Source organism: Carcharhinus amblyrhynchos, chromosome 6 (genome assembly GCF_965287045.1).
Source record: "Carcharhinus amblyrhynchos chromosome 6, sCarAmb.v2.hapA, whole genome shotgun sequence".
NCBI classification, from domain to species: Eukaryota; Metazoa; Chordata; class Chondrichthyes; order Carcharhiniformes; family Carcharhinidae; genus Carcharhinus; species Carcharhinus amblyrhynchos.
Window position 1 is genome coordinate 82,655,617 of NC_137329.1, and position 27,368 is coordinate 82,682,984.

Genomic DNA, 27,368 nt, shown 5'->3' on the forward strand with positions numbered 1-27,368 from the left:
TTGAAGAGTGGAGCAGGCTTAAAGGCTAAATCACCTTCCCCTGCCTCTAAGTTCCATGTTCCTCTAAGTATTATCCAATTTCCTTTTGAAGGTTAGGATTGTATCTTTATCTATTAGGCAGACTATTCCAAATTCTAACCACTTATCTTGCAAAAACCAGTTTTCCTCAAATTGTCCTTGGATCTTCTGCTAGTCATTTAAAATTTCTGTCCTCTTTATTATTGACCCTTCAGCCATTGAATGTCTTTTTTTATATATTGCCTCTAACCCTGAATGATTTAAACACCTCAATCAGGTTTCCTGTTAACCTTCTGTTCCCTAAGAAGAACCATCTCACCTTCTCTAGTCTATCCATATAACTGTAACCCTTCATTCTTAGAACCATTCCAGTAAATGTCTTCTGTAACATTTCCAATGTTTTCATGACCTTTCTAAGCATAGTGCCCAGAATTGTAATTCAGAAGTAGATCTGTTCACTGACCGTAGCAATGAAACTTGGATGACACCCAGGCTTTGGCTGATAAATGGAATGTAATATTTTGCTACACAAGTGTTAGGCAACGGTCATTTCGAACAAGAAAGAATCTAACCACCTCCCTTTGACATTCAATGGCACTTCCATCACCAAAGCCCTAGGGTTCACCATTGATTAGTGTTACGGTGTGGGGGTGATTTTTCCTCCTGCTCAATTTTGGAACCAGTTAAAGGGAAGTACCTCACCTTGTAATCTCATATGAGTGTATGTGAGGTAGTAGAAAGTTATTGGTTTTGGTAAATTAAAGCAGGATCTGACACAATCATGAACAATTAACAGGTCTTTATTTTTAAAATGATGGCAATCTTATTAAAACAATTAACAAACTATATACAATCTCACTAGAATACTGTTTAAATATTACAAGACTCCTTCAGGAATAATGAAATAAATCATGGCAGAATTCAATTACTCTAGTGTATCTTGAGGCTGTCAATAACCCTCAGATTTGAATTCCACTTGGTACTGGGTCTCTGTGTGCTTGTTTTAAACTCATTGGTCCAATTCAAAAGCCGGCTTTGGTTATGTTGGAACACTGACTGTTGGGCTTTGATATGAATGTTGCAAAAACCTGCTTCTGCAGTCTGCACTCTACAATTTAAAATTCTCACATAGAGACTCGCTTATTAAAGAGACAATGCTATATGATTTCTTTTTGTTTTAGCATTTCTTTTCACTATTTACATTTGTCAAATAACACATTTTTAACCATATGCAACTTCACAACACTAGAAACTCATTGCGTGAGTTATATAAATGCTGTTGCTGTTAGAACAGCTCATAAATTAGGCATTCTGTGGCTCATCACTGATTTGCCACCTACAGTTCAGGCATGTGATGGAATACTCTCCACTTGTGTTGTAGGGTGCAGCTGCAACAACTCTCATTAAGCATAACATCATCTAGGACAAAACAGCCCACTTGATCAGCACCTCATTTACCAACCGAATCATTCACACACTCAACTAATTCACTGCAGGTTATACCATCTGTAAGATGGGTGACACATTGGTGCAATGGTTAGCACTGCAGCCTCACAGCGCCAGGGACCTGGGTTTGATTCCTGGCTTGGATCACTGACTGTGCAGAGTCTACATGTTCTCCCCGTGTCTGCATGGGTTTCCTCCAGGTGCTCCAGTTTCCTCCCACAGTCCAGATGTACTAGTTAGGTGCATTGGCCATGCTAAATTCTCCCTCAGTGTACCTGAACAGGTGCTGGAGTATGGTGACTAGGCATTTTCACAGAACTTCATTGCAGTATTAATGTAAGCCTACTCGTGACACCAATAAGTAAATAAAATGCCATGTACTAATTCACCAAGGCTTCTTCAGCAGCGTCTTCCAAACCCATGACCTCTGCCACCTAAAAATTACAGGGAAGTGATGTTTGGGAATAGAAATACCTTCAAATTGAATATCATCCCAATTTGGACATGTATTACCATTCGTTTAACATTGAGGGGCACCTATAAGATGGGTAATGAATATGAATCTTGCCAGTGATGCCTAGATTAACAAAACATAGTTCAATTTGTATGGATGGGATATGAGTTCCTGTTGAATCACATGTTTGATATGAACTGTTTCTTGGGCAATTTTAGCATACAAAAAAGATATTTAGCGTTGTATAGTGCAGGGGATTACTTTTTTTTCCCTTTTTCTCTGGTGATGAAGACAGCTCTCCTTTTTATCAGGTTCTTTGAATCAGATTTTTGCCCAAGGTTCTGCATTATTGTCCAGTTTAAAATGTGTTGCATCTACCCATCAGCACTGCTGACTTTATGTAGAGGTAAATGGTCTAAATTTATTGTAGAAATTTAGCAAGAAAAGTGGAAGATAAAAATATTCTAAGGGGCAGGTTTTTAAGGCTGGAATTTAAACGCAGTAACAAATGTGTGTTTTTAAATGGAACTATATAAAGAACGATTGATAGTGTAACATTTGCAATTGTGTGTGGGCATTGTTGCCACATTTTCAAGCTGTGGAAAGCACTTTCTTTTGAAAGTTTCCTGATGATGTTCTGTTTGCCTGCCATTAGATATCAACAGGGCTTCATTCAAAGAATGCAACATTAATAGAGAATTCTGGTTCACCATTAATTGATTAAGTGAATGCTTATTCCCAAACTGCCATTGTCTCTAATGGCACTGTTCCCAAATTAACCAGAAACCTAAGAATGATATTTTAATTTGATTTTGTAAGTTTCCTTTTGAAATTTTGATTTTTCAACACATTGTCCCACCAGGGGCTTTCATCCCCTCTTGTTAGTTTAATTTATTGATTTCTTGGTTTGTATTAAAGGAGTGTGAATGGGAAACCAAAACTGTGTTGAATTAGTTGGCATGCAGTGATTTAAATGATAGACTCCAGCTCAGTGGCCACCATGCCCTGACAGACTTCCTTTCTCATCCCATTTCAACCTGCCCATGAAAGATCCATAGCCTTTCTAAGACCTGTAGTATTATGTAAACAGCTACAGAGTCCGTGAAGTTGCCTCTGGGTATTTGTGAATACCTCATATCTGCACTGTAAATCCTCCAAAGACCTTATGCAATTGGCATGTGATACCAGATAAACCACAGCTCATCTGAATGTATCAAATATTTGAGTGCCATCTGATCTTATCAAGATATACATACCTTGCAAGGGACAATAATCTGGCCAGAAGATGCTGATGACAGCATCTCTTTTAAAGCCTTGTCACTTTGAGCATTAAATGGAAAGATCCAGTTAACATTGTTGGAACTGGTTGCCATGGATAACTGGTAGCCTGCCCAATGCCACATATGACTTTGGAAATATCAGCAATATTTTTCAGATCCACACTTAGCAGATTATTTTGCCTTGAAAAGGCTTATTTTACATCAGTCACATTATTGGTGACCTGTTTCTATGTTAATGTGCAGATGGAAGCATTCGCTTTCACTCTAGTATCTTTAATCCTCTTCTGCATTTAACCTCGCATCTAGTGGAATGGTGCAATCCAGTCAACATTTTTTGATGGTAACCCCATGTGAAGGGGTTGGATGTAGCTCTTGAAATTTTGTTCTAGAGTATCTGAGAAGGAAAGATTGGTCTCTGTCTCTGTTTGCACGTTCTCCCAGTGTTTGTGTGCATTTCCTCCAGGTGCTCCTGTTTCCTCCCACAGTCCAAAAATGTGCAGGTTAGGTTGGTTGGCCATGCTAAACTAACCCTAGTTTTGGGGGGATTAGCAGAGTAAATATAAGGGATTATGGGGATAGGGTGGGTGTCGGTGCAGGCCTTGATAGGATTCTATTAAATATTCTGAAAGGCAGCTGCTTAACATATGTTTTGTGACAATTGACACCGACAATATATGATTCTACTTACCTGCTTCATCAGTGCTGCGACAATAACTGACAATTTAATTAGAGTTGAAGAGGAGTCACATTGACACTGGTGCTCCATGAGGTTTTGAAAGTGGAACATGCACTATTAGCTTTCATCCTCGGCTGAGGGCAATGTTGTTCCCAACAGAGGTTTCATTACAGGAACAGAAACGCAGCTGCTGCCTGTTGCAGGGAATATTGGAAGAAGCCATTCCAAATCAGCTTGTCTGTCACACTTAACATCAAGCAGGTATTTGAGTTTTAGCTGATGTTAGGAAGCGACAGTTGACATTTTGTACTCGCAGGATTGTCACTGTGGTTATTAAGCATTGCCGTGTCTCGATACAATGAAAAAACAATACTTGTGCCAGTGTGTTTTCATTGTCAACCCACAATTCTTCTGTTGCTTTGATAATTAACTTTGATAAGCAACACCTCTCAGCCACGTTGCTGCTTTGGATGCTGATTTTATCTTAATTTGTTTACTTACATCCCGCATTTACAACTGTGTTCCTTCATGTACCCAAAATGCCAAATATTCCTTTTTCAGATCTTCACCCTCATGCTGTTGAACTTGCCAGGCTAAAACACTGGTGTTACAGCCTTCAAATTGACTGGCTTCTGAGTAACAGCTACTGATGTCAACATTTGTCTTTTATATGATATTCATAAGCTGGATCTATCATGGGCATAGCCTATTAGCATGAGCGATGTTGGGCACTGAGCAGCTTCCCTACCATTGGTGTTTTCCCATGGATCAACATACCTACTGTGGCTTGGCTAATAGGAGATTCTAGTAATGGGAATAACTGAGCTCTTGCATAAAGAGTCTCTACATCACACTGACAGGATGTGGGGTACAAGCAAGCGCTCCTCGAAGATTGAGATATAAGGTAGTAATGCAGTGGAAGGGAAGGTTTGCTTGCAGAGGATTCTAGAGCAGAGCTATTTGACCATGATATCCCTTAATATTATCAGAGTGTGGAAATATTTTTCATTATTCTGGTTACAATACTGTTCATCTTGATGGGAACAAAAATCTATCCCCCTTCCTCCCCCACAAAAATGAAAACAGAAATGGAAGACTGGCATTCATTCATGCTGATTGCCTTTTTCTGTCCCTCCCCCCAACAATAGTCAGTGTTCTGGTACATCTCCAACAACTCACCCAGAACGATATTAAGCCAGTTCTTCAGTTTAGTTGTGGGAAGGTTTGAGGCAAACCATGATTGTGTGGAAGGCAAGGGCATATCGCCTGATCTATTAGTATTTGTTATTTCAGTGGTTTTACAGCTAGTTGTTTTTAAATCTATCCTGTTATGTAGCACTCTATTACTATGTCCAAGAATCCTTAGGCAAATTGAACTGACTCGATAGGCCAAAAGGCCTCTTCTGTACTGTAGACGCCATGGCCAGAATTTTACCACCTTGCCCGTCCCAATTCTAGGGTGAGTGACGCTTGCAGAATGGAATTTTCCGTTAGCCTTGTACGGGATTTTATGAGCTTCACCGGAACAAGGTTGTAAAATACTGTCTTATGACTCTGACTTTCATTGACCTTCATGACAAATAATAGAGGTTTTAAAGAATTGAAGTTTAGTATTCAAAGTAGTTGTTGCAGAATTTAATATAAAGTAGTTTGAAGTCCTTTGTTCCAGGTTCCTAGTTTGGTATTACAAAAGATGTACTGCAAAATTAAGGGCAATGAGTCACAACTTTTTATGAGGGTAATTTTTGAAGCACGGTTAGAATTTAATGAATTGGGAATAATTCTTCTGAAAACACACATATTGTTAGAAACAGGAAATAAAATAGCCTAAATGGAGCAAAAACACCTATTGCCTTCTCAGCAGAACAAGTTTAGCCTGGTAAAACATTCCAAGGTGCTTAAGTGGAAAGTTATCTAGCAAAATTTGAGATAGGTAGCTTGGTCTAAGGAGCATCTTAAACGAGGAGAGAGAGGTCGAGAGGCTTGATGATGAGAGAGCTCAAGGCATAGTCAACTATGATAGGGAGAAAGTAATCGGACATGGCCAAGAAGCCAGAATTGTTACAGACCAAAATTGGCTCTGTTTATTTGTACTGCAACTCTAGGTGGAGAACTTCGTGCACCTGCACAATTACACTTGCACTGTCAGTGTGTCAACTGCATGTATTAAAGCAAATAAGTTGGCTTGACACATACAAACAATAAAGCTACCCATTTTTACATCTGTGCAATCCTTAACCAATTGTAAGTTCTTGTATGTAATCTGTCTATTATTTACCAACTGTTCTCTTGGTAAATATGCTTCTGACAATTCTGTAAATAATGAACTTAGAAATCATTCACATATTAGAGTCTCAATTTCCAACATGGAGAATTGATTGTATTAATTAGTTTAAGGAATCATTTTGGTAAAAATTAATTTTTAAGAAGTATTTTGACTAAAATAATTAAGAAAACCTGAAGTAATGTGGGACGAGTGTGCATGCGTAACTGTTCATGAAGCCATTCTGATTGGCGGCACAAGTTACAATGAATAAAATTTGACACTGAACCACACAAAGAGATATGCTGGCTGACGATCAAAGTTCGGTCAGAGCTGTGATTTAAAGGAAAAAAAGAGAAGCAAAAAGCTTTAGGGTTGGAATTCCAGAGTTTCAGGCCTTGGTAGCTGAAGACATGGCCACCAGCGGTGAAGGAATTAAAATCAAGATACTGAAATTGGATGAATAGAGATACCTTGGAATGTTCTGGAGCTGGAGGATAGTACAGAGTTAGAGAAGGATGAGGCCATGAAGGTCTTTTAAAAAATAAAGATAAAGTTTTAGAATTGAAATGTTTCTTAATTGAGAGCCAAAGTAGGTTAGCAAACTTGTGGATGAATAAGACTTGGCGTGAGTTAGGTTATGGACAGCAGAGTTTTGGATGACTTTGAGTTTATGGAGTGTATTGCATAGGAGGCTTGCTGTCATATGTGTTATGATAACAAAAACATGGATATGAGGGTTTCAGCAGCAGATGAGCTGATTTGCAGATGCTGGAGCAGATATGTGGTCAGAAGCTCACCCCCAGTTCCTGTACAACACTGGGCTGGTGAACAGTTTGGTCCCACATTAGACTGTTGCCTGGGAAAGGGGTGGAATCAGTGGCTCGAGAATGGAATTTGTGGCAGGGTACTTTAATGCCAGGATTTGTCATAACGCTGATTGGAGTGTAACTATTGGGAAAAGCCAATGATAATGGTATCCTCTTGCTGAGAAAGTGTGCTTAGTATAATCTCCTTCTAACAAAAAGGACAAATGCAAAACTACATGATGGCATCCTCGATCAAAGCATTGACACTTCCGGGATTATGTCATTGTTGGGATCAAAGATTGAAGTGATGCCTGTATCATTCAGTCCACGGGGGAGTTGAAGCTTGTTGGACAGCTCCAAGACTTGTTTCATTGCTGATGAATATCCACCCAGTGCTAATGTTCAAAAGTCCAATCAAGAGAATAGCAATGTCCCAGCCCCAAAGCAGCCCAGTCAAAGACTGGAATATCAAGTGCAATTCCTGACCAGTCTGGAAAATCTTCACACATCTAACTCAATTCCTGGACAGTGCGATCAAATAAAGTCATTGTTCCCAGACTGTGGAGTTGGAGCAATTTTGTCACCAGGATTGGCTTGATGAAAATGACGCTGAAATGTGTGACCATCTAGGAAAAAGTGAGTAGCCATCATTGCCTGGCAGAGTAGCTCAAGTTGAGAAGGCTGCATTTCAGTGGCTCAAAGCTGACCCAAAAGGCAAATCCAGAAGATAAAGGATGTATGGTGGGAAAAGAAAACCCAGAAGATCCGACCATGTGCCGATTATAATGATGACCGGCAAAGCTTTTTTGTAGCCAATTGGGCAATATAAAGACAAGGTCAAAGGATCGTTGTGTATGAATGCACTGTCATTAAAAGAAATTACCCCTGATTTTTGGCTCGAATGCTAGGTTTTTAAGTCAGTCTCTGTTTGTAAGGTTGGAATTTATGTTTATGGCATGTATTTTAAAAGCAAATTCTGAAAATGCTCAACAAGTCTTGCAACATCTTAATGAGAAATGGGACCTTTCATCAGAACTGTTGGAGTTAACAGCTTTTAATGAAGTGCGGCACCCAAAGCAAAGGAGGTAGGGTGTCAGAATAAAAACAAAAGGGAAGATATGGGGTAGGGACATGATAAAAATGATATGGGGTAGGGACATGATAAAAATGATATGGGGTAGGGACATGATAAAAATGATATGGGGTAGGGACATGATAAAAATGATATGGGGTAGGGACATGATAAAAAAAATGCAACAGATAGGTTTGAGCACAACAATTGTGTTTACTAGATTGCTGAAAAGAAAAATATGTTACTGAATTTTTTCATCCTATGCTCATTAGGACAAATGTAAGAATGCCAAATTTCAAATGATCACAACCATACTGCAGGATGGCCATGAGAATGATTGTAAAACATGGGCAGCAGAGCTTTAGATGACCCCTAGTTTACAGAGGGTCGAAGACTAAACAGGAGTACTTTGGAATGGCCAAGTCTAGAAGTAATAAAGGCATGACTGATGGTTTTAGCAGCAGCTGAGCTGAGAGAGGTGAAGTTGGGCAATGTGACAGAATTGGAAATAGATGTGAGCGTGAGGTAGGAAGCTTGTCTTGCACTTCATGACATTGGCCTCATTGAGGCCTTGCCTAATGAACTCATGCAAAATTGTTTAGTTCAACTACAGAGTTCGGCCTATAGCCTTTCTGTTATGCCCATAATTGACACACAAGAACATGCAGGAATTGATTCCTGTACCTGAAAGGTGAAGTCAAGAACAATATTTCGACTGTTGCCAATCTCTCAAATATCACTTTGAGTTAACCTTATTAATTGTGGCTTGCAGCAGTAGGTTGTATAAAAGACTTGATTTTCCTGAATATAAGCCAGTCTTGCAGTGGAAGCCCCAAAAAATATTTGGCCCCTTATTTGATTATGCAGTGGGTTTAATACCTGTCTCAGGTTTGGGGACTGTATGCTGATGCAGCCTTTACCGATCTGGTGGCCAGTGCACCTCTCACTCATAATAAATATGTGCTTTCTGCCTGATGTATTAGCACATACACATTGCTAGGCAGCCCTGTTTTAATCTTTTTGAATCTTTTAGTTGGTGAGACCAATGTAGCATCATGAAATGAATAAATTTGTGCAGAGCGACAATTGGAGAAACAATTCTAAGACAGGGAGAGGATGGTTTGGAAGGTCAATTGATGTGGGTGGCGAATAATTATCAACTGGATATTACCTGTTGAAATATTTAGGGCGGATACATTATACATCTCAGGCTGACTAGACCGTAACTGGGGTGTGGATCTGTGCCACAAGTTCCACAAGACAGCAGCCATTTTCTATACAATGCCAATGAAAGGGCTGATGTCATTAAACGTATCCTGCTTCTGTGACTACGCTCATGGGTTACCATGGAAGTTGGCCATTTTGATTTCTGGGCATCCAATGATTTAATTTTCTGTTCAATAAAGCAATCAATAGCCCTGTGCAGTTCTTTGCCACGTGAAAAAGTTCAGTTCATGCTAGTGGTGTTTTTCATGTGTTTTGCTGCCAGTTTATTGTAAGCTTCATGGTACTCGTGGATACGCCCATCTAAAATGTGCTCCACAATTCAAGAAATAATAGTGATAAGAAGTTATGTAGCCAATTGGCATGCTGCAGATTTAGGAAGGCCTGCTTGCTCCCTGCTTTGGGTTTTCTCAACTGTGCATTCTGCTGCTGCATTAATGAACCTTTTGACAATTATACTCGGTAAATGACTAATCAACTGTTTGAAAAGTGGTGAGCGATTATTACTACCAATGTGTTGTGATTGGCTACTAATTAATTGAGGACAGAGTATTTGCCTGTTTTATTAGCATGTTGTAAATAATGATGACAATCATGTACTCCTGCTATGACAGTGGACATGTGGAAAATTGGTATAGTGACTGTTTTATTTATCAAGATAAAGATTGTAGACATTGGGGAATGAATTAACTTTTCCTCTCCTGTCATCCAGTGTCAACAAGCAAGATCAGGTACAGAATGCCGGGGTGTGTATATAAAGCTGCTTGCGCTCTGATGCAAAACTCAAAGCTCAGAAGAGTACCTCTGCCTGTACGAGACTTGTGAAAATGAATCCATTCTCCACATCTTTGTGGACCTCCAACTGGGACTGAGAATGCAATGCACAATTGTTCTTTATGGCGATAGCTTTGATCCCAGGATGAAAGGAGCATGTGCTGACTCTCTACTCTGTTCAATTTTATTTTTAATTTTACTGAAGTGCATTATGAACAGATTTTAATACAGAAGATAAATGGCCACACCGAAACCATTAAACCACATTCCTGTGGTGTCTGTCTTGAAATCTTGTGACAGTGTAAAGTGGTTAATTGTTTAATTAATGTGGATTCTTTGCTGAATAGATAAGAGGTAAGAACATAAGAAATAGGAGCAGGAGTAGGCCATCTGGCCCTTCGAGCCTGCCCCGCCATTTAATAAGATCATGGCTGATCTGTCGTGGCTCAGTTGTCTGGATGAACAAAACTAATGAGAGTTTTGGGGCACTGCTGCCTCACAGCACCAGGGCCTGGGAGGGATTGTGGTCAGTACAGACTCAATAGGCTGACTGACCTCTTTCCATCTTACAGGGATTCTATGATTAAGGATCACCCACCAATAGTATTGCATTGAGCTCCCTCACTCTGGCCTTCAAAATATCTCAAAATGTTTCTTCTCCCGATCTACTATATAATTTTCAGCTATGTTCAGTTATTGTGACCAGTTGTGTAAAATTCCAGTTTATATCTTTGTTGAATGCATCCTTATCACTGAATTTGGAAAGACAGGATTTTAACGCAGATGAGACTTGTGCTGAACTTCAGGAATATGGAAATCCAGCGGGTGACAGACTGAGTTCAAGTAGTGGTGCCCAGAACTGAGGCCCAGATGTTGGGCACCTCTGGATTCAATCACATGAAGAAGTTTTAACACCTGCAATATGGGCCCTGATATTTACACGGGGTGATGGGGGAGGATTTCTGAATGGAAGATATGGAAATAAGTTGGTCCAATGACTTGCATTGAAAATGAGATTACTGCTAACAGATCAGTGACAACAACTTGGTCTGTGGTAGTGTGCGAACCAGTGAATTGTGTAATTCTGCACCAGAAGTGCAAGATGGTTTGTGCAGTTTGACAGCCTAGCTAATAAAAAAGCCAGACCTACATTGTAAACCTTGCCATTGAAAATCTAAAGTGTGGGTATCAAACATTACTACGTCCATTTGGTCCTTGGGTATTCCCCTTGCTGTGAAAAGCAAAATGAACTTAATATGAAGACATGAGTTCTGCTTTATTGTAAAATGCTTTTCAGTTGAATATGCATATGCTTTAGGAGCAGGAGTAGTCATTCAGCCTTTAATGCCTCCTTCACCATTTGATAAGATCATGGCTGATATGAACATGGCTTAAATTGCCTTACACCCTCCAGCACTCTTGACTCCCTTAACTATCAAGAACCTATCTAACTCAGCCTTGAATATGTTCCCAGCCTCGACTGCTCTCTGAGGAAACAAATTAACAGACAAGCACCCTTCTGAGAGAACACATATCTCTTCAAATGTCTTAAAAGTGGATTACATTATATCAGAAAATGTTGAATTAATTCGTGTGTGGCTTGTCACTTCTACAATCTGCAATCGTATCCAGCTTATTCCTTAATTCAAAGAAGTATAAAGTCATACTGGATAGAAATAGGCTACTCTTGAAATATGCTATCCAATATGCCCAACTCCTCTGCTATCCCTGTCGCATGTAAATATTTCCACTCTAGCATTTATCTTCAGTTTGAATCAGATATTGAGGGATATAGATGTCAGGAATACTTAAGTGGCTTGGAAGATGAACATGGAAATAACCATTGTGTAGCCACAAATATTAAACAATTAAAGATTGAGTTTATTGCAGATTTGATTGAGCAATAAATTACCGCTGCAACCTTAATTTACCAGACTAACATTATTACTGAGACTTATATATTTATCCAACTGGTTCAATAGTCTGTTTAAAAGAAAGATAAGATTAATTGCCTAAAGTTTGGCTCCAACAGAATGATGGTGCCTGACATATCTGGGAGCAAATCAAATCATAAATTCCTTCATTTAGTCTACAAGCACTCTGTTTAATAACTGTTATCCACACAATTCAGCAGAGCATAATAGAGGTAAATGTTTGGGAGCACAATTTTTGGTGCATCACTTACATATTCTTGAAGACAGCGTGTACATCCCCATGAATGGACAGTCCTGCATTTGAATTCTAAATTATCTCAATGTTTTTGATCCAATTGATCACCAGTTCCCCTGCTGTGAACAAGGACCTTAATCACTGATGAGTGATGTGATTCAGCAAGATTTGTCAGAGCACTGACCTAAGTTTCAACCTGAACTTCAGTTTAAAGACCCTTTGTTGATTTTTAAGTATATTTTCAACAACAGAAGTTAAGTTTGTCTTGACTTAATGTGGAGATGCTGGCATTGGACTGGGGTAAGCACAGTAAGAAGTCTCACAACACCAGGTTAAAGTCCAACACATTTATCTGGCAGTAGCTTTTGGAGTCTCAGGCTCCTTCATCAGGTGAGTGGGAGATATGTTCACAAACAGGGCATATACAGCCACAAACTCAATTTACAAGATAATGGTTGGGACACGAGTCTTTAAAGGTAATCAAGTCTTAAAGGTACAGACAATGTGAGTGGAGAGAGGGTTAAGCACAGGTTAGAGAGATGTATATTGTCTCCAGCCAGGACAGTTAGTGAGATTTTGCAAACTCAGACAAGTCGTGGGGTTACAGATAGTGTGACGTGAACCAAAAATCCTGGCTGAGGCCGTCCTCATGTGGGCGGAACTTTGCTATCAGTCTCTGCTCAGCGTTCCTTGCTGTCTTGAGCAGAGCAGGAGCCATACTAAGCTGTGATACAACCAGAAAGAATGCTTTTAATGGTGCATCTATAAAAGTCGTAGCTGACATGTCAAACTTCCTTAGTCTTCTGAGAAAGTAGAGGCATTGGTGGGCTTTCTTAACTATAGTGTTGGCATGGGAGGACCAGGACAGGTGGTTCATGATCTGGACACCTAAAAACTTGAAGCTGTCAACCCTTTCTACTTCATCCCTGTTGATGTCGACAAGGGCGTGTTCTCCTTTATGCTTCCTGAAGCCAATGACAATCTCCTTCGTTTTGTTGACGTTAAAGGAGAAATTATTGTTGCCGCACCAGTTCAGCAGATTCTCTATCTCATTCCTGTACTTGGCCTCAGTTGTATTGTTAAATTTTTGGCCTTCTAGACCTCACCCCTCACACTCCCCCCACCCATATCCCATGTCCCATCCATGCCAACTCGTACTTAATCAAGCATCCCTACCCACCCCCTGATCTCTCATACCCTCATGCCAACCCATGCCCTGTTATCCACTCCAATGCCACTCAGTCCCATTCTCCCCTGCTACTCACTTCCTCATATCTTCCATGAGAAAAACCCTATGTGCTGTACTCATCTCATAATCCCTATAGCCCCAATGCCAACATAGTTCCTACTCATGCCAACAAATGACCCTCAATGCATCCCCATGTTCTCTTAGAGTCATTATGCTAACTTTGCTAATTCATGCCAACACATGACCTCCATCCAATCCAATGGTGTCTTAAAATCCCATATCACATTAGCACCAGTTCATGTCAACTCGTGCCCATCCATTTCCCTGATGCTTTTCATGCTAATTCATCCAGTATCCACCATGAACAGACCTCAGAAGCCATGCTGAAATGAAATAAATGAAGTTCCAAGTACCTATAACCTTATTGATAAAACCCATTCAAATACCGTTAAATACACTTATGTACGTAATCCCTTACAAAAATAAACAATAATCTCACAAGTAGGCTTAGATTAACATTGCAATGAAGTTACGCTGAAAATCCCCTCATCACCACACTCCAAGGCACCTAACTAGCACCTCTTTTGGCCTGTGGGAAGAAGCTGGAGCACCCATAGGAAACCCACGCAGACACAGAGAACATGCAGGCTCCACATGAACAGTGACCCAAATTGGGAATCGAACATGGGTCCCTGGCGCTGTGAGGCAGCAATGCTAATCACTATGCCACCATCCTGCCCCACATCAAAGTCTGTTGATCCCTTAGTAACCACTTGGATCTGTCAATCAAACTGTGAATTTACAAGCCACCTTCCAGGTGATGATGATCAGTTGTGAATGCAGTGACACAGTAATAATACTATAATGATGGAGCTTAGGATCATGTAAACAGCGATTGAAACTACCAACACCATTTTTTAAACAGGTCAGAGACACAGCATTTGAGTCACATTCCAACTCCTTCCCCCAACAGCAGAAATAGGATCTGTTGGAAATGGGGGAGGGACTTCCAGACTCACTGTCCTGGCTCCATTTTGGAAAATCACGGCATCTCCAGGACTCTGCAAAAATCCAGACCTTTGCCTTCCAAGTGTATTGTACTCGACCTGTAAAATCAGAAATCAGTGTTAACCTGCAGATACAATTTTTCCATTTGGAGCTCTTTTTACTGGAGATGGCTTTGTAAATGATAAGAATTTATAACAACCTCTGCCACATTGCTGATCAACACATTTCTAGATATCAATCTTTAACAGCAGTTGATCTCCTTTTAGAACAGGAAGTGTCATTGCACAATTTAAATATAATATCCAGATACACAGGGATTTAATGTGGGTGAAGAAGGTCTCATCCACTTTGAAGAACCAGTACAAACCCCCTGACATTTCTCTCTGGGACATGTTTATATTCTATTCAGCAGCATTGAACCTGTCCTCCAACTAAACCCTCACTAGAGTGGAATCCCACCCTTGAGAGCTGCTGCCAAGCAGAAACTGGCAGCTCTCCAATCTTTGCAATGTCACTAGGTGCAGGTTGGGTGCTGTCAATAGGGATTGTTGATGGATCCCTGGAGTGAGTGTGGGTAGGATGGTGTTATGAAGAAGGGGCATCACTGGAGAGGAGTGGGGGAAGGAGTACAAGAAATGGAAAGAAGGGCAGGTGTTAGCTTTCAGCAGGATATCCATGTCCCAATGTTGGGTCTCTCAATTGGACATAGAATGCCCACATAAAAGGAGTCCCTCTGGTAGGCCACTGGCATACAGGACAGGGTTTGCTGGACAGTCTACCTGAACAGTGAATTACCCATCTGCCCCGGTTGGATACCCATAGCAATGGGACGAAGCCCTTGAGGTCCTTCATTGGCCTCCATGTGGGGTGACCACCTGCAAGCCTTCCTGCCGTGGACTTGAATCAGGAGAAGCAGGAGGATGGGGGATCTACACTTCGCAACCTCCTGCCCAGTCACACAGCACCCCCACCCACCACTTTCCAACTCTCCTGACATGGGACGTGTTAAACTCTTCCCTCAGTTGTAGTGGAGAACGAACAGCTAATATGACAAGACCACCTGTTATATAAAGATTTTCCCATGGAAAAACTGCAACTGGCGTTTTAAAATAATTGTGCGAAATGTGAGATGCTTTTGGATTTAGGCACCAATAAACTAGCTAATAATTTTAAAAGTAAAACGGAAAGCTAAAAGTGAATTCTAGCATTGAAGATCAAGTTCAATATGAAAGAGTTGTTTTAAAATTTGAATCTATTGGGTTTAATTAATCCTAGTTACAAGGCTTTTCCCTCATCTGTCATTAACTGTCAGAAACTGGTTCCTGTTCTAATTTGAACAGGTGATGTTTGTCCTTTGGGAAGGCAACACCTGGGCTTCATTATCATCACACCAGTACACTCTGAAGGCATTAGTTTAACCTCATCATTTATGGAAGTATTTACTTTCCAGCGGTAACAAGAAAAATAGACTTATTTATGTACCACCTTTAACAACCACTGGATGTCTCAAAGTGCTTTACTACTAACTTTTGAAGTTAGTCAAGTTACAATAGAGGAAATGCACAGCAGCCAATTTGCAAACAGCAAACTCCCAATTTTTTTTGTGCGTTGTTTATTGAGGGATAAGTATTGGCCAGGATTCTGGGGTAATTCTACTGCTTTTCTTTGAAATAGTGCCATACGATTTTTTTTTAGCGCCTGAGAAGGCAGACAGAACCTTGGTTTAATGTCTAATCTGCAAGAGAGCACATTCGATAGTGCAAGTACTCCTCCAGTATTAAACTGGAATATCAGCATAGATTTGAAAGCCCTGGGGGTAGGGCTTGAAATTGTGTTACTCCGAATCGAGAGAGCTACTGATTGAGGCATAACTGACTCTGGTTGTGACATTAGAGAGAAATTGTAGCAATAGATTAAAAATGCCAAATGGTTTAAAAGAAACAAAATGTCCTTTTTTTTCTATCTGAGAATATCCATCATCTTTCCAACCAGGCCCGCATACTTGCGACTGGTGCTGGAGTAATGCGGCGCTGCTCAGCCTCAGGTGCATTACTGGACTTTCTCCCACCTGCCGCTGAAGTGTTGCCAGGGAAACAACATGTGCCGGGAAGCAGCCAGCCGCAGATCTCATGCCACAGCTGAGCCACAACAGTGGAAGCATAGGTGATCGAGGCAGGACCCCGCTGAAAGGAAACTTTAGTACAAGTGGCCAAGTGCTGGTAATTATCGAAAATGAATAGTTTACAAATGATCTTGTGGGGTATATGCTCACTGCAGCCTGGAGAGGAAGTAATTGTTTCCCAACAGGCTGATAGCGCTCAGTGTTGTGTTGAGAACTGGACACAGAGTGTGAGAATACATTTGTCCTTTATCACCACTGCATGTCTCCATGAATTGGAATGACTGAGTATTTACAGCATTTAAAGGAGCAAACCTGAAGAAAGGACAAAGGAGTATTAAATAATGAGTGCTTGTTCCATGCTTTCCATTCATGCATTACAGTGACCCATGGATATGTCTTGTAATTCTGATGACTCTGAACCCATTATGTCCAAATTGTGAAACAACTGGTTCTGATCCAGAATTAAGTTTTACAAATTCTCATGCTTGACCCCTTGCATTAAATTTCCTTTCAATTGGCTTTCACTTTAGCAAGTAGTTATCATGAATTTAATACCCTGTCCATTCATTTCACACTGAGAATTCAATCTGTCTCAAACATTCACACAATGAATTACTATTGAACTGCAATAACTTTACATGTGTTATTTTCATACAATGGCTTGCCAGTTGTATTCTCTGGCAATTCCATGTTTCTGGGTTTAGCAATGGAATGTGGTGTTGCAGCTGAATCTCCCAGCCCACTGCACTGCCCCAGTAGCGCAATGGGCCGGGAGACATCAATGGAGGGCATTTCACAGGCTTCCCACTGGGTGCCACTGCCTCTGTGCGTCTCCCAGCTGAAGATTTCCAGCATCATCAGCTCCACGCCAGAAATCAGGATTGGGAGATCAGGGCTGGGTGGGTGGGTTGCGGGGGGTGGGGGGGGGGGGGGGGGGGTTCGGTGGTGCGGGTTGGTTCGGGGAAATAGGGTCTGGCCGAGGGTATGGGGAAGGCGGGGACAGTAGAGCTTACCTGAGAAAGTCCAGGAGGCTAGTGATTGGGGGCGGGGATAGGGGGTGAGGAGGAGGTGGGGTCAGCAGGGCAGCGATGAGGTGTTGTGGGGCTGGCTAGCAATCAGGTGGCCAGCAACTTTGGGCCACTGCTTATGTGCCAATCTCCATGCTGAGAGTAGGCCCTGTCCCCTGATTTGCAAAGGAAATCCTGCTGAGGCACTCTGTGATGATGTGGTGATGCGCAGAGTGTTGGAGATTCACTCTGAAAATCATGCTGAAAAACCAGAGGGAGTTACTCCCATTTTCCCACAACCTGGGGACTTTGAGTTTTTTTGGGAGAATCCTGGCCATTATCTTCTACGTCTGTCCATCTGACTACCAAATACCTCAAAGCAGGTTAATGTATCTAAAAATATTCCAGCTTCCACTTCCATTGACAGAATTTTACCAATATAGCACTTCATCATGTTAGAGTTTCACATGTTTTCATCACATGTTCTGTCTATGTGTACAATCAAACCAAGTTTATAAACCTGTGACACTGTAAACTTCCCTCTAGGTGTTGCAGCATCTCAGGTTTGTATTTCTAGTACCTCAAACTGTATTAATGCAGAAACCCCTGCACTCCAACCAACTCTACTTTTCATGTCACTGTAAGTTTTGCTGTTTAACTGTCAATCCCATAAAATCAAAAGTATTTATAAACTGAGAACTAACTTTCAATTGGGGATTGAATAATCTCCATATGCCTTCTTCGTTATCTCTCTGCACCTTTGGTCCCAGTTCACCTGCTCCCTGCACTTCTGTCTGCAGAAGTCAATCCCTCGGTCTCCAAGTGAAAGGGAAAAGCTGCAAGTGCTCGAAATGGAAATGGAAAATATGTCGCACATCCGTCAGCATTGGCCAGGGGAAATTTATGGGTGGAATTCTCCCATTTGAAGACTAATTGCAGTAGTGGGTAGCTCTTGTAGTGCCCTCCCTATTACCTGGAACAGTGGCTTCCACACCTCAGAGTCTGTGTTTCAAACCTCGTTAGCTATGCAGACTCTCTGAGTCACCTGGTGAGGCCAGCAGTTGATTTGCAGCCCACCATAAGCTGGCAGGTTCAAAAGTCATGCTGCCATAATTAAATATCAGTTCAGCACACTTGTGTCACTCTCTCCAGTCCAGCCATCTTCACTAGATTGTGCGGGATGTCAACAACCCAGAAGGGGAAGGCTAACAGCTTCAAGATCAAAGTCTGCCCCTTGATTCAACCACCCTCCCCCAAGCCCTTCAGCATGCAGTGTCCTAACCCCACTTGGACTTCTACCCATCCTATCTGGAGTCTTCACCCATCCCCTCCTAGTAAACCCAGGTATTCCTTTGAACCCCTTGTCTGTGAGCATTTCATGCAGCCTTGTTGGGGTTCAGCTTGCTTCTCCTCAGTGTTTCTCCTGCCTTCTGTTGTTCATATTCTTCATTTAACCCCTTGCTCCCCTGCCTGCCATCATAAGCCCTCATCCTTCTCCCACACCTCTCCTTGCCCAGCCCTCCTTCCACATTGCCCCACTTGTCTTTGTCAGCTCCCCTGCCTTGGTCTTCACCTCACACTCCAGCCCTAGTTGAACTTGAGACCTTTTAGCAGTTGTGCAATCCTATCCAGACTGATACTGTTGTGTGCCAAGCAGAACCATGAACTCCCCAACCCCAGGCTTAGACTGATCTGAGACTGTGACAGAGGAAGGTCCATGGGTCCAGCAGTATAGTGCTGTCCATGAAGACTCCAGCTCGGCAAGAAGATGTAGGACAGGAACTGGTCTGCGGTCCAGGATGGAGCAAAACACATCAGGAATAGAGCAACACGCTGGCCGAAAGCCTTCATTGCGCTCACCACAAAGTCTCTAGTGAACCGAGGACCATCTTGTGCACAATTTATCAATTGGGTTTTAGACTGAGGCACTTTCATGCTGTCTTGACGCAAAATTGGAAGGCTTGATGGGGTATCAGTGGGAAGTTTTAATGGGCATTCATAAGATGCAAATGAATGCAAATGGAGTTCATGCCACCAGCCAGCAGGAAGAGTGACCTGACATTAACCTGCCATTTTGGGAAAATTGCGATGTGATTTAATGCCAGCAGGTTCCCGACTTTTTGGGTGCACAGAATCTAGCAGGAGCCATTCATCACCAAACATGCTACGGGCGGACTGGGGGAATTCAGGCCGATGTTTCAAATGTTCTGTCCGAACTGAAATAGAAGAAAGACTCTAAATGAGCCCAAAAAAGTGGAAAAAGAATACCACTTCCATAGAGATGGGAAGTTAATGAAAAGGTTTTTGGGCCTTTTTCCTTATGGGGGCTGTTATATTGGCAACCTTTTGTACTATAGATTTTACAATAGTTCCTGACCCATAAGTGAATGCCAGTTCTCTGACTCAGGAGGAACTTCTGCGGCTGAGGAAGCATTTGGCAATGTGTCCAGAATAACAAACAACAGAACAACCTTTCTTACTGTTTTAGCTACTGGAATTAACTTAAGGCTGCATAGAATTCTACTCCTGTGTTGATGAGGGGTCAGCTATCACAAGTGAAACTTTACTTTTTAAACTCTGAAGTTAACTTAAACTCACTATCTACCTCATGCTGTGGTTGAGGCAACAATCATGGATGTACTTAAAATGAATCAAGATAGATAATTAACATGTTGATTGGGTGAAGTAAGGTGGGCAGTGGCTGAGCTGAGGCATAAAGACTGGAAAAGACCTGTCGGGCTGAATGGCCTGTTCTGAGGTTTAAATTTCAATGCCAAAACACCATGAATTAATGACTATTTTTTTTTATAATAGAAAAAATACCTCTCAAAGGATAAGTATCTTAAAAGGTTACATTCACTACACTAGATAATTATTTGTTTGAATTAACACTTTATGGAGAATGGTATTCTTTATATCATTGTTAGGAGTCAGCAGAGCTAATATGGCACGACACTTGGCAATTGCAAGAAAATTCAGTACCATTCAGGTATATATATGTATATTCCACATCAGTTGTTAATTTGAGTTACTGATATCTAGTTACTTGTAAATCTGGTTTATCATGTAAATAACTAGCAAAATGGCAAAGGAAAGTTTATGTTTGAACATGGCTTGACTCTTCCACAAGCTATATAGTTGAAAGCTATATTGCTACAGGTTGGACCATTAACATATACCTGTCTTGAGATAAACTGGGACATAAGGTGGAATATTCCAGGCTTGGCAGGTGGAGGAACTTAAAATTTGGCATGAGTCCAAAAATCACTTACATAGCTGGATGAACTTTGGCAATTATGGTTTTGGGATTTTAAGTGAGGGTTAAAATCATTGATGTCAGGAAGTCCTTTTGCATGCATTAAAATGTCATGCATGCTCATTAAAGGCCAGCTTGCCAGCATTAAGTTCACCCTCCAAATAAATTCTCCATCAGTGAGAAATGAGAACATTCAGTGCTTCTTCCATAATTGATGCTGAGTGGCTACTCTTTGGGGAGCATCTGTAAATGCCCATCCATGTTTGAGGTTGGGTACTCGCAGTGCAAGTTGCATGGAGGATGGCTAAGGGAGGGAGGAAGTGTTAGCAATGAAGAGTGGAGCAAAGATGGAACTGATAGTGCAGGCTGTCTGACTGTCCTTTAAAAATGGCATCTGGAGTGTTGTGGGAAATTCATCACTTTGGAGTCAGACTTGGAGGTTCAACAAACAGTTTTATTCAGACAAAGCTTTGGGAGAAGCACTGGCACTTGGCAGTATAGGCAGCCATCTTCTCAATTACACAATGGTAATTGAGCATCTTTTATACTCTTTAGATAATAGGCAGTATGGACATTAGCCATTAGCACATCGTTACAAGTTGAGTAGACAGTACGGACATTGACTGTTATCACATCATTGTACATAGAGTAGATACATTTATGCAGTTATGTTCTCTATCAATGGCCGATCTTGTTATATACATTTATGCATTTATGTCCCCCGTCAGTGGCTGATCTCATTATTAAACTCATTGTTCTGGGTTTGCTCTTATCTCAACTTTTAAGGTACTTCAAGGTCTAACTAGTTTCCTGCAGCGATTTTAACTCTTTGTGTAAATGTCTGTGCCCAAAGTCAGTGCCTCTTAATATCCCTTCCCAGAGTCCATTTTATGTGCCATGTAACCATTTTGTGTCCTTTACTTTGATTTCACTCCAACGTGGACCTTTGACCCCTTGAGGTACTAATGGAGAGAAAAACATCCTGGGTGCTGTAATCTTGCGAATGCGGATGTAATGAGCTGCAGGGATGATGGATGGCCGACCAACCATCCACTGCACCCCACTCTTCCTCTCTGCCAGTGAAAATCACTCCCACCTCAGCTCCCACCATGTAGACTTCAGGGTGGAAGAATTTAGCCATAAATTTAAAATGAATTGCAACTGGTCTTTAATTTTCTGTTACATGCATTGTGACTGGATTTAAATGGAGAGCCACAAAATGCAAACTAGATAAAATCTGTTGTCCCCGCAGGCCCTCCCCATTCCTTCTTAACATCTTAGCTATTTTCTTTGTTCTTTTAATATCCTCATTGAGAATGTTTACATCAGTTTTCCGTATTTCTCATTACTGTTGTGTGGACCATTTAATCCATTAACTTCTACAATTGCAATATTTAAAGTCCCTTCTCTGTTTTTGAGTTGGGTGCAGTTTAGAGACATTTCACTGTTTAGTCTGGCAAAAGGCCCCTCCCTATCTGAAATTTTAATCTGTTTTATGTCTCCATGCATTGCTCTGCATTTCGATCACTTTCTACCAATTGTAGTATTTATTCTGCCAAATCATGTGCTGCTGACATTTAATGCAGAGTATTCCCTTTTTCCCCAACCAGAGCTTTCTGAAAAGCGATCGTGTGGCCAGGATGGTTCACAGTGGAGGGTGCTCTGCAAATGACTTTCGAGACGTCTTCAAAAAGAACATTGAAAAGCGGGTGCGCAGCTTGCCAGAGATTGATGGCCTCAGCAAGGAGACCGTACTCAGTTCCTGGATGGCCAAGTTTGATGCTATTTATAGAGGGGAAGAAGATCTGCGCAGTAAGCCTGCCCGGATGGCCTTGAGTGCAGTGTCAGAGCTCATCCTTAGCAAAGAGCAACTGTATGAGATGTTCCAACAGATCCTGGGGATTAAGAAAATTGAACATCAGTTGCTTTATAATGCTTGCCAGGTAAGCTGCGAAACCAGATTTTCATCCTGAGCTTAAAAAGCACAGCAATAACCTTATTTTAATGTCATGTAGCATTGCCCAGTTTACATATGCCATCTATTATAGTGATGGCAAGTACACTCTTACAGTAACTATACTGATTTTATAGTTCATTAAAATTAAAGTTCATGCCACTGCAATCTAATTGTATTATGTCACTTGCAATCGGGTATGGTGAAAATTACAAAATGGACTTGTAATTGGACTTGTAAAGCACCACATTCCGCCCACAGTCTGTAAATTATTCTTGAACCGTGATCACTAGTGGAATGTACTGTCCAATTTCTGCACAGCAAGGTCCCACAGAAAGTAATGAGATAAATGACGAGTAATCAATTTAAGTGATGTTGGTCAAGCGGTAAATTTAAACTAGAGCTGAGGGTGAAGCTTTTTTCTCTTCTCTGAGATTGCAGTGCAACCATTTGTACCCATGTGAGGGAGCAGAGGGGACATTGGCTTATCATCTCACCCAGAAGGAGGGACCTAGTTTCAAGTTGTGCACACTTTATTGCAGCAAGTGTGCTGCTCTCTTTGATTGTGGCAAAAATGGATCCTTCAGTGGCTACAGAAGTAACATTTGCATTGCTGTGACTCAGCGGGGAACCCTCTTTGACCAGCAGTTTGTGGATTGAAGTCCCATTCTGGGCACTAGAATACAAAGTCCATGCTGACCCTCCCAGTGCAGTACTGAGGGAGTGTTGTATTGTTTGAGGTGCTGTCTTTTGGATGGGATATTAAATTGAGGCCCTGTCTGTCCTCCCAAGTGAATTTAAAAGATTCCAGTAGAAAGAACCTCAAACAGGACACTTCAGGTGGGAGGGGCGCTCTATCCTGAACGGCAATGAATCTTCCTCCTGGCAGAATTGAGTCTGCTGTGAATGTCTAAGTGTGGGACCAGCATATTAGCAATGTTAGCAGTCACTGAAGAAATCCTGAGTGTGTACGATACACTGGTTTAACAGTAGCTCTGCAGGGATGGAAGGAAGCGCTTTTAAGTTCAGGGCTCGTAGGCAGATTAGCTGGTAGGGGTCTCCAATGGATAGCAGTATGTGGTGAGACAGTGATTGAGGCAAAAAGAAAAACATATTCCAGCCAGCAGTTTCCTTTAATAGAATGCTTTCAGTATTTTATTTTCTATTGTTTGCAGATGCTTTTGTCCAGAAATGCCTTAACATTTCTGTGATGAGAGGTAGGTATGTACAGAAAAAAATTGATATTGAGGTCACAGTGCTCTGGAAATCTGCATTCTTTGTTTTTTTTTTCCAAAGTGAGTTTCTTTGCCAGCAGGTGAATCTCACAGCAGTTTGTTATGGTGACAGCCTGTTGGAGATTGAACTGCATGATTGGAAATGCTGTGCTTTTGTAACATGTGAGTGTTCCTACTCTGCCAGTGCAAATTAATCCTGGGCCAGGCATTGTTATCGCTTGTCAGACTGAATGCACTAGTTCCAATGCCAAATTATGGGCAGATTCTTGTGTTCCTCTGCTCTTTCACTTGCCAATCAGATGCTGGATTCAGATTTCCCAAACTCATTTTACCTCAGCTCCTTTGTGGTGGGAGATAAGACCATAAAATCATAAGATACAGGAGCTGAATTAGGCCATTCGGCCCATTGGGTCTCCACCATATTATGGCTGATTCGGTTCTCAACCGCCTTTTCCTTGTATTCTTTCATTCCTGGGATCATTCTTGTGAACATGTGTGAACATCTTGTGAGATGCTTCTTGTGCTGGTTCCAGGGCAACCTGCAGGAAAACTGAAGGTCAATCCACATGTCAGCTAGGTGGGATGACGAGTAGGAGTCAGTTGTGCAAGTCCATCACTACAAGCTGATAAATGCCAATATTGGGCTCATTCAGTGAAATACTTAAGTTGTTCTCACAAGAATCCTGGATAACCATTTATGCAGGAAGTATCATCAGCTGCAAGCAATAGATCAAACTCTGAGTTTCAGAGCTTGAGCAGCAGCTGGTGTTATTGTGACTCCACCAGAAGGTGGTGGCATAGTGGTATTATCACTGGACTAGAAACCAGGGGCAATGATCTGGGGACCCAGGTTCAAATCCCATCACGGTAGCTGGTGGAGTTTGAAGTTAATAAAAACCTGGAATTAAAAGTCAAATGGTGACCATGAAAACATTGTTGTTTGTCATAAAAATCCATCTGGTCCACTCTTTAGAGAAGGAAACCTGCCATCCTTACCCGGTTTGGCCTACGTGTGACTCCACATCCACAGCAATGTAGGTAACTCTGAAGTCAAAGAATAAAATCCCTACTTTCAGCCCGTTGATTCTGCATCAACTGTCTGAAACACATGCTACCCAGCCCCACCCCCGATCTACCCAGTAACCCCCATACATTAACACACTAATTCCTCAATCTACATATGTTGAGACACTAAGGGGCAATTTAGCATGCGAATTTTGGGAAATCATGATTTTCAGTCCATTGAAATTGATTCCTTAATCTCTGCTCCAAACTTAGCACATTCCTTCTTCTTTCCCACTTTGTCTGCTCTTTGTTTTGAATGTTTTTCAATTATAACCTGTTTCCTGGTCAAATTCCATCCTGTGTTTTATTCTCTCCTGTTCTTTCCTCCTTCAGTTTTCCAGCGGCTATAACCAAGTATTCATTTGGGTACCCTGTTGTAGGAACCATGGGATGTAATGAAGATGCACATGGGTCTAGTACTGATGGAGTGCTATAATATCAGAGATGCCATTTTTCACATGAGGCATTGTACCAAGACATGAAAATTTCTTCAAAGGGCACCAGCAAAGAAAAGCAATTAATTAGTCATTCACCGTCCTTGATGTGGCTTTGAATCTTGCTGTGCACAAACTGATTCTCATATTGCTTACGTGACAACAAAGGCTGCTTTGGCATGTAGAAGGATACCATAGGTGAGGCAGAAGGATTATGTGAATGAGAGTTGTGAACGATTATCACAGGATAAGAATGAGAGGTGACCTTATTGAGACATATAGGATCTCAGGGGGCTTGACAGGGGAGACGCTGAGTGGTTGTTTCTTCTTGTGTGGAAGTCCAGGACCAGAGGGCATAATCTCAGAGTAAGGGGGTCACACATTTAAGAAAGAGGTGAGGAGGAATTTTTTGTTTTGCAGAGGATAGTGAATCTGTGGAACTCCTTACCACGAGGACTGTAGAGACTGGGTCATTAAGTATGTTCAAAGCTGAGACAGAATTTTAATTAGTAAGGGAATCAAGGGTAATGGAGATGAGGCAGAAAAGTGGTGTTGTGGATTATCAGATCAGGCATGATCTTGTTGAGTAGCAGAGCAGACTCAATGGGTCGAATGGCTTAACTTCCACTCCTCCATCTTATTGTCAAATAGCGTTATGTAGGTAATGTTTGATTTCACTGCCTGGTAAATCATTAAGCAGGGACATAACGCAGGGTTATTGTTTGAAAAACATGATCAGAGCTTTCTGCTACAAATGCCAATCTTAACAGGGAATGTTACATCTCTTAACAGGAATTAGATAAGCATTTCAAAATAAGAATATAAAAGATATGGTATTAGAATTGATAGCTTGAGTTGCAAAACTCACACTCCACTGGCTCAATGAGACGAAGGGCTTCTTTCTGCGCTGCAATTTCTGTAATTGCCTGGGGAATATATTTTTGTAAGCATTTCCTTTTGTCTTCCTTCTCTTGCTTTCTCTGTCATAGTATTATTAATTGAACATCAAGTATCAACATTGCTGATGAACTAGCTACATCACGATATCTTGATGAATGAGCACTTATTTCAGCTATTATTTTCTGCCTAAATTTATTTATTACAGCTTAATTTTCTAATTGAAATAGCTTGTGTTCTGTCATCAACAGGCCACCTGTTAATTTATATCAATTAAGTTTTCATCTTGCAAACCTTGCTTGTAAGTGGGTATCCCAGTTATATGATCCACAAAGACATTAGAAGTGTCAAACCAGAAAATAATTAATCTGCCACCTATGTTGCGAAATTGCTTTAGTGACAGTGCTTCTGTACTATGATCCAGACATTATGTTGAGAATCCGCCCTGGTTTCACTAAAGAGATTTGAATGGGAACTGCAACAACAACTTGCATTTATATGGCAAAAATCAGTCGGGGGTGCTTTGTAGTTGGGGGTCAGACCCAAGGGAGAATTGGACGGGAGAATTTGGGGGGATCTGGATAAACACACAGCCAAAGAAGTTTTTTGAAGAAAGATGGAGTGAAGCAAGATGGAAAAGCTTAGAAAGAACATCTTTGCCAGTCTGGTGAGGACAGGAACAAGGAAGTCTTGGTTGGTCCTGACATTGCAATAGAAATGTTAACTCTCTTTTCTCTCCACGGATGCTGCCTTACCTGCTGAGTTCTTCCAGCAGTTTCAGTTTCTATTTCAGATTTACGGCATCTCCAGGATACTGCTGTTTGCTTCGCTTACATGTCTATTTAGGCTCAATGGTAACACACTACCTTCTGGGCCAACAGGTTTTGGGTTTAAGCCTCAATATAGAGATTTTAGCACAGAACCCAGTTTAAAATGTCAGTGTATGTTGGCACAGTGGTTAGCATTTCTGCCTCACGGTGCCAGGGAGCCTGCTTCGATTCTGGCTTGTGTCACTG

General features: G+C 41.3%; 1 protein-coding gene across 3 annotated transcripts in view; it reads left to right on the top strand.

Moving 5' to 3' along the window:
• Positions 1-27,368, top strand: part of cadps2 (Ca++-dependent secretion activator 2) — a 660,232-nt gene that overhangs the window by 215,230 nt on the left and 417,634 nt on the right. For all 3 annotated transcript variants that reach the window (XM_080190802.1, XM_080190798.1, XM_080190799.1), the window contains exon 3: positions 22,378-22,710. In XM_080190802.1, coding sequence (XP_080046928.1) covers positions 22,378-22,710 — 333 coding nt within the window. The remainder of the gene's footprint in view (positions 1-22,377; positions 22,711-27,368) is intronic.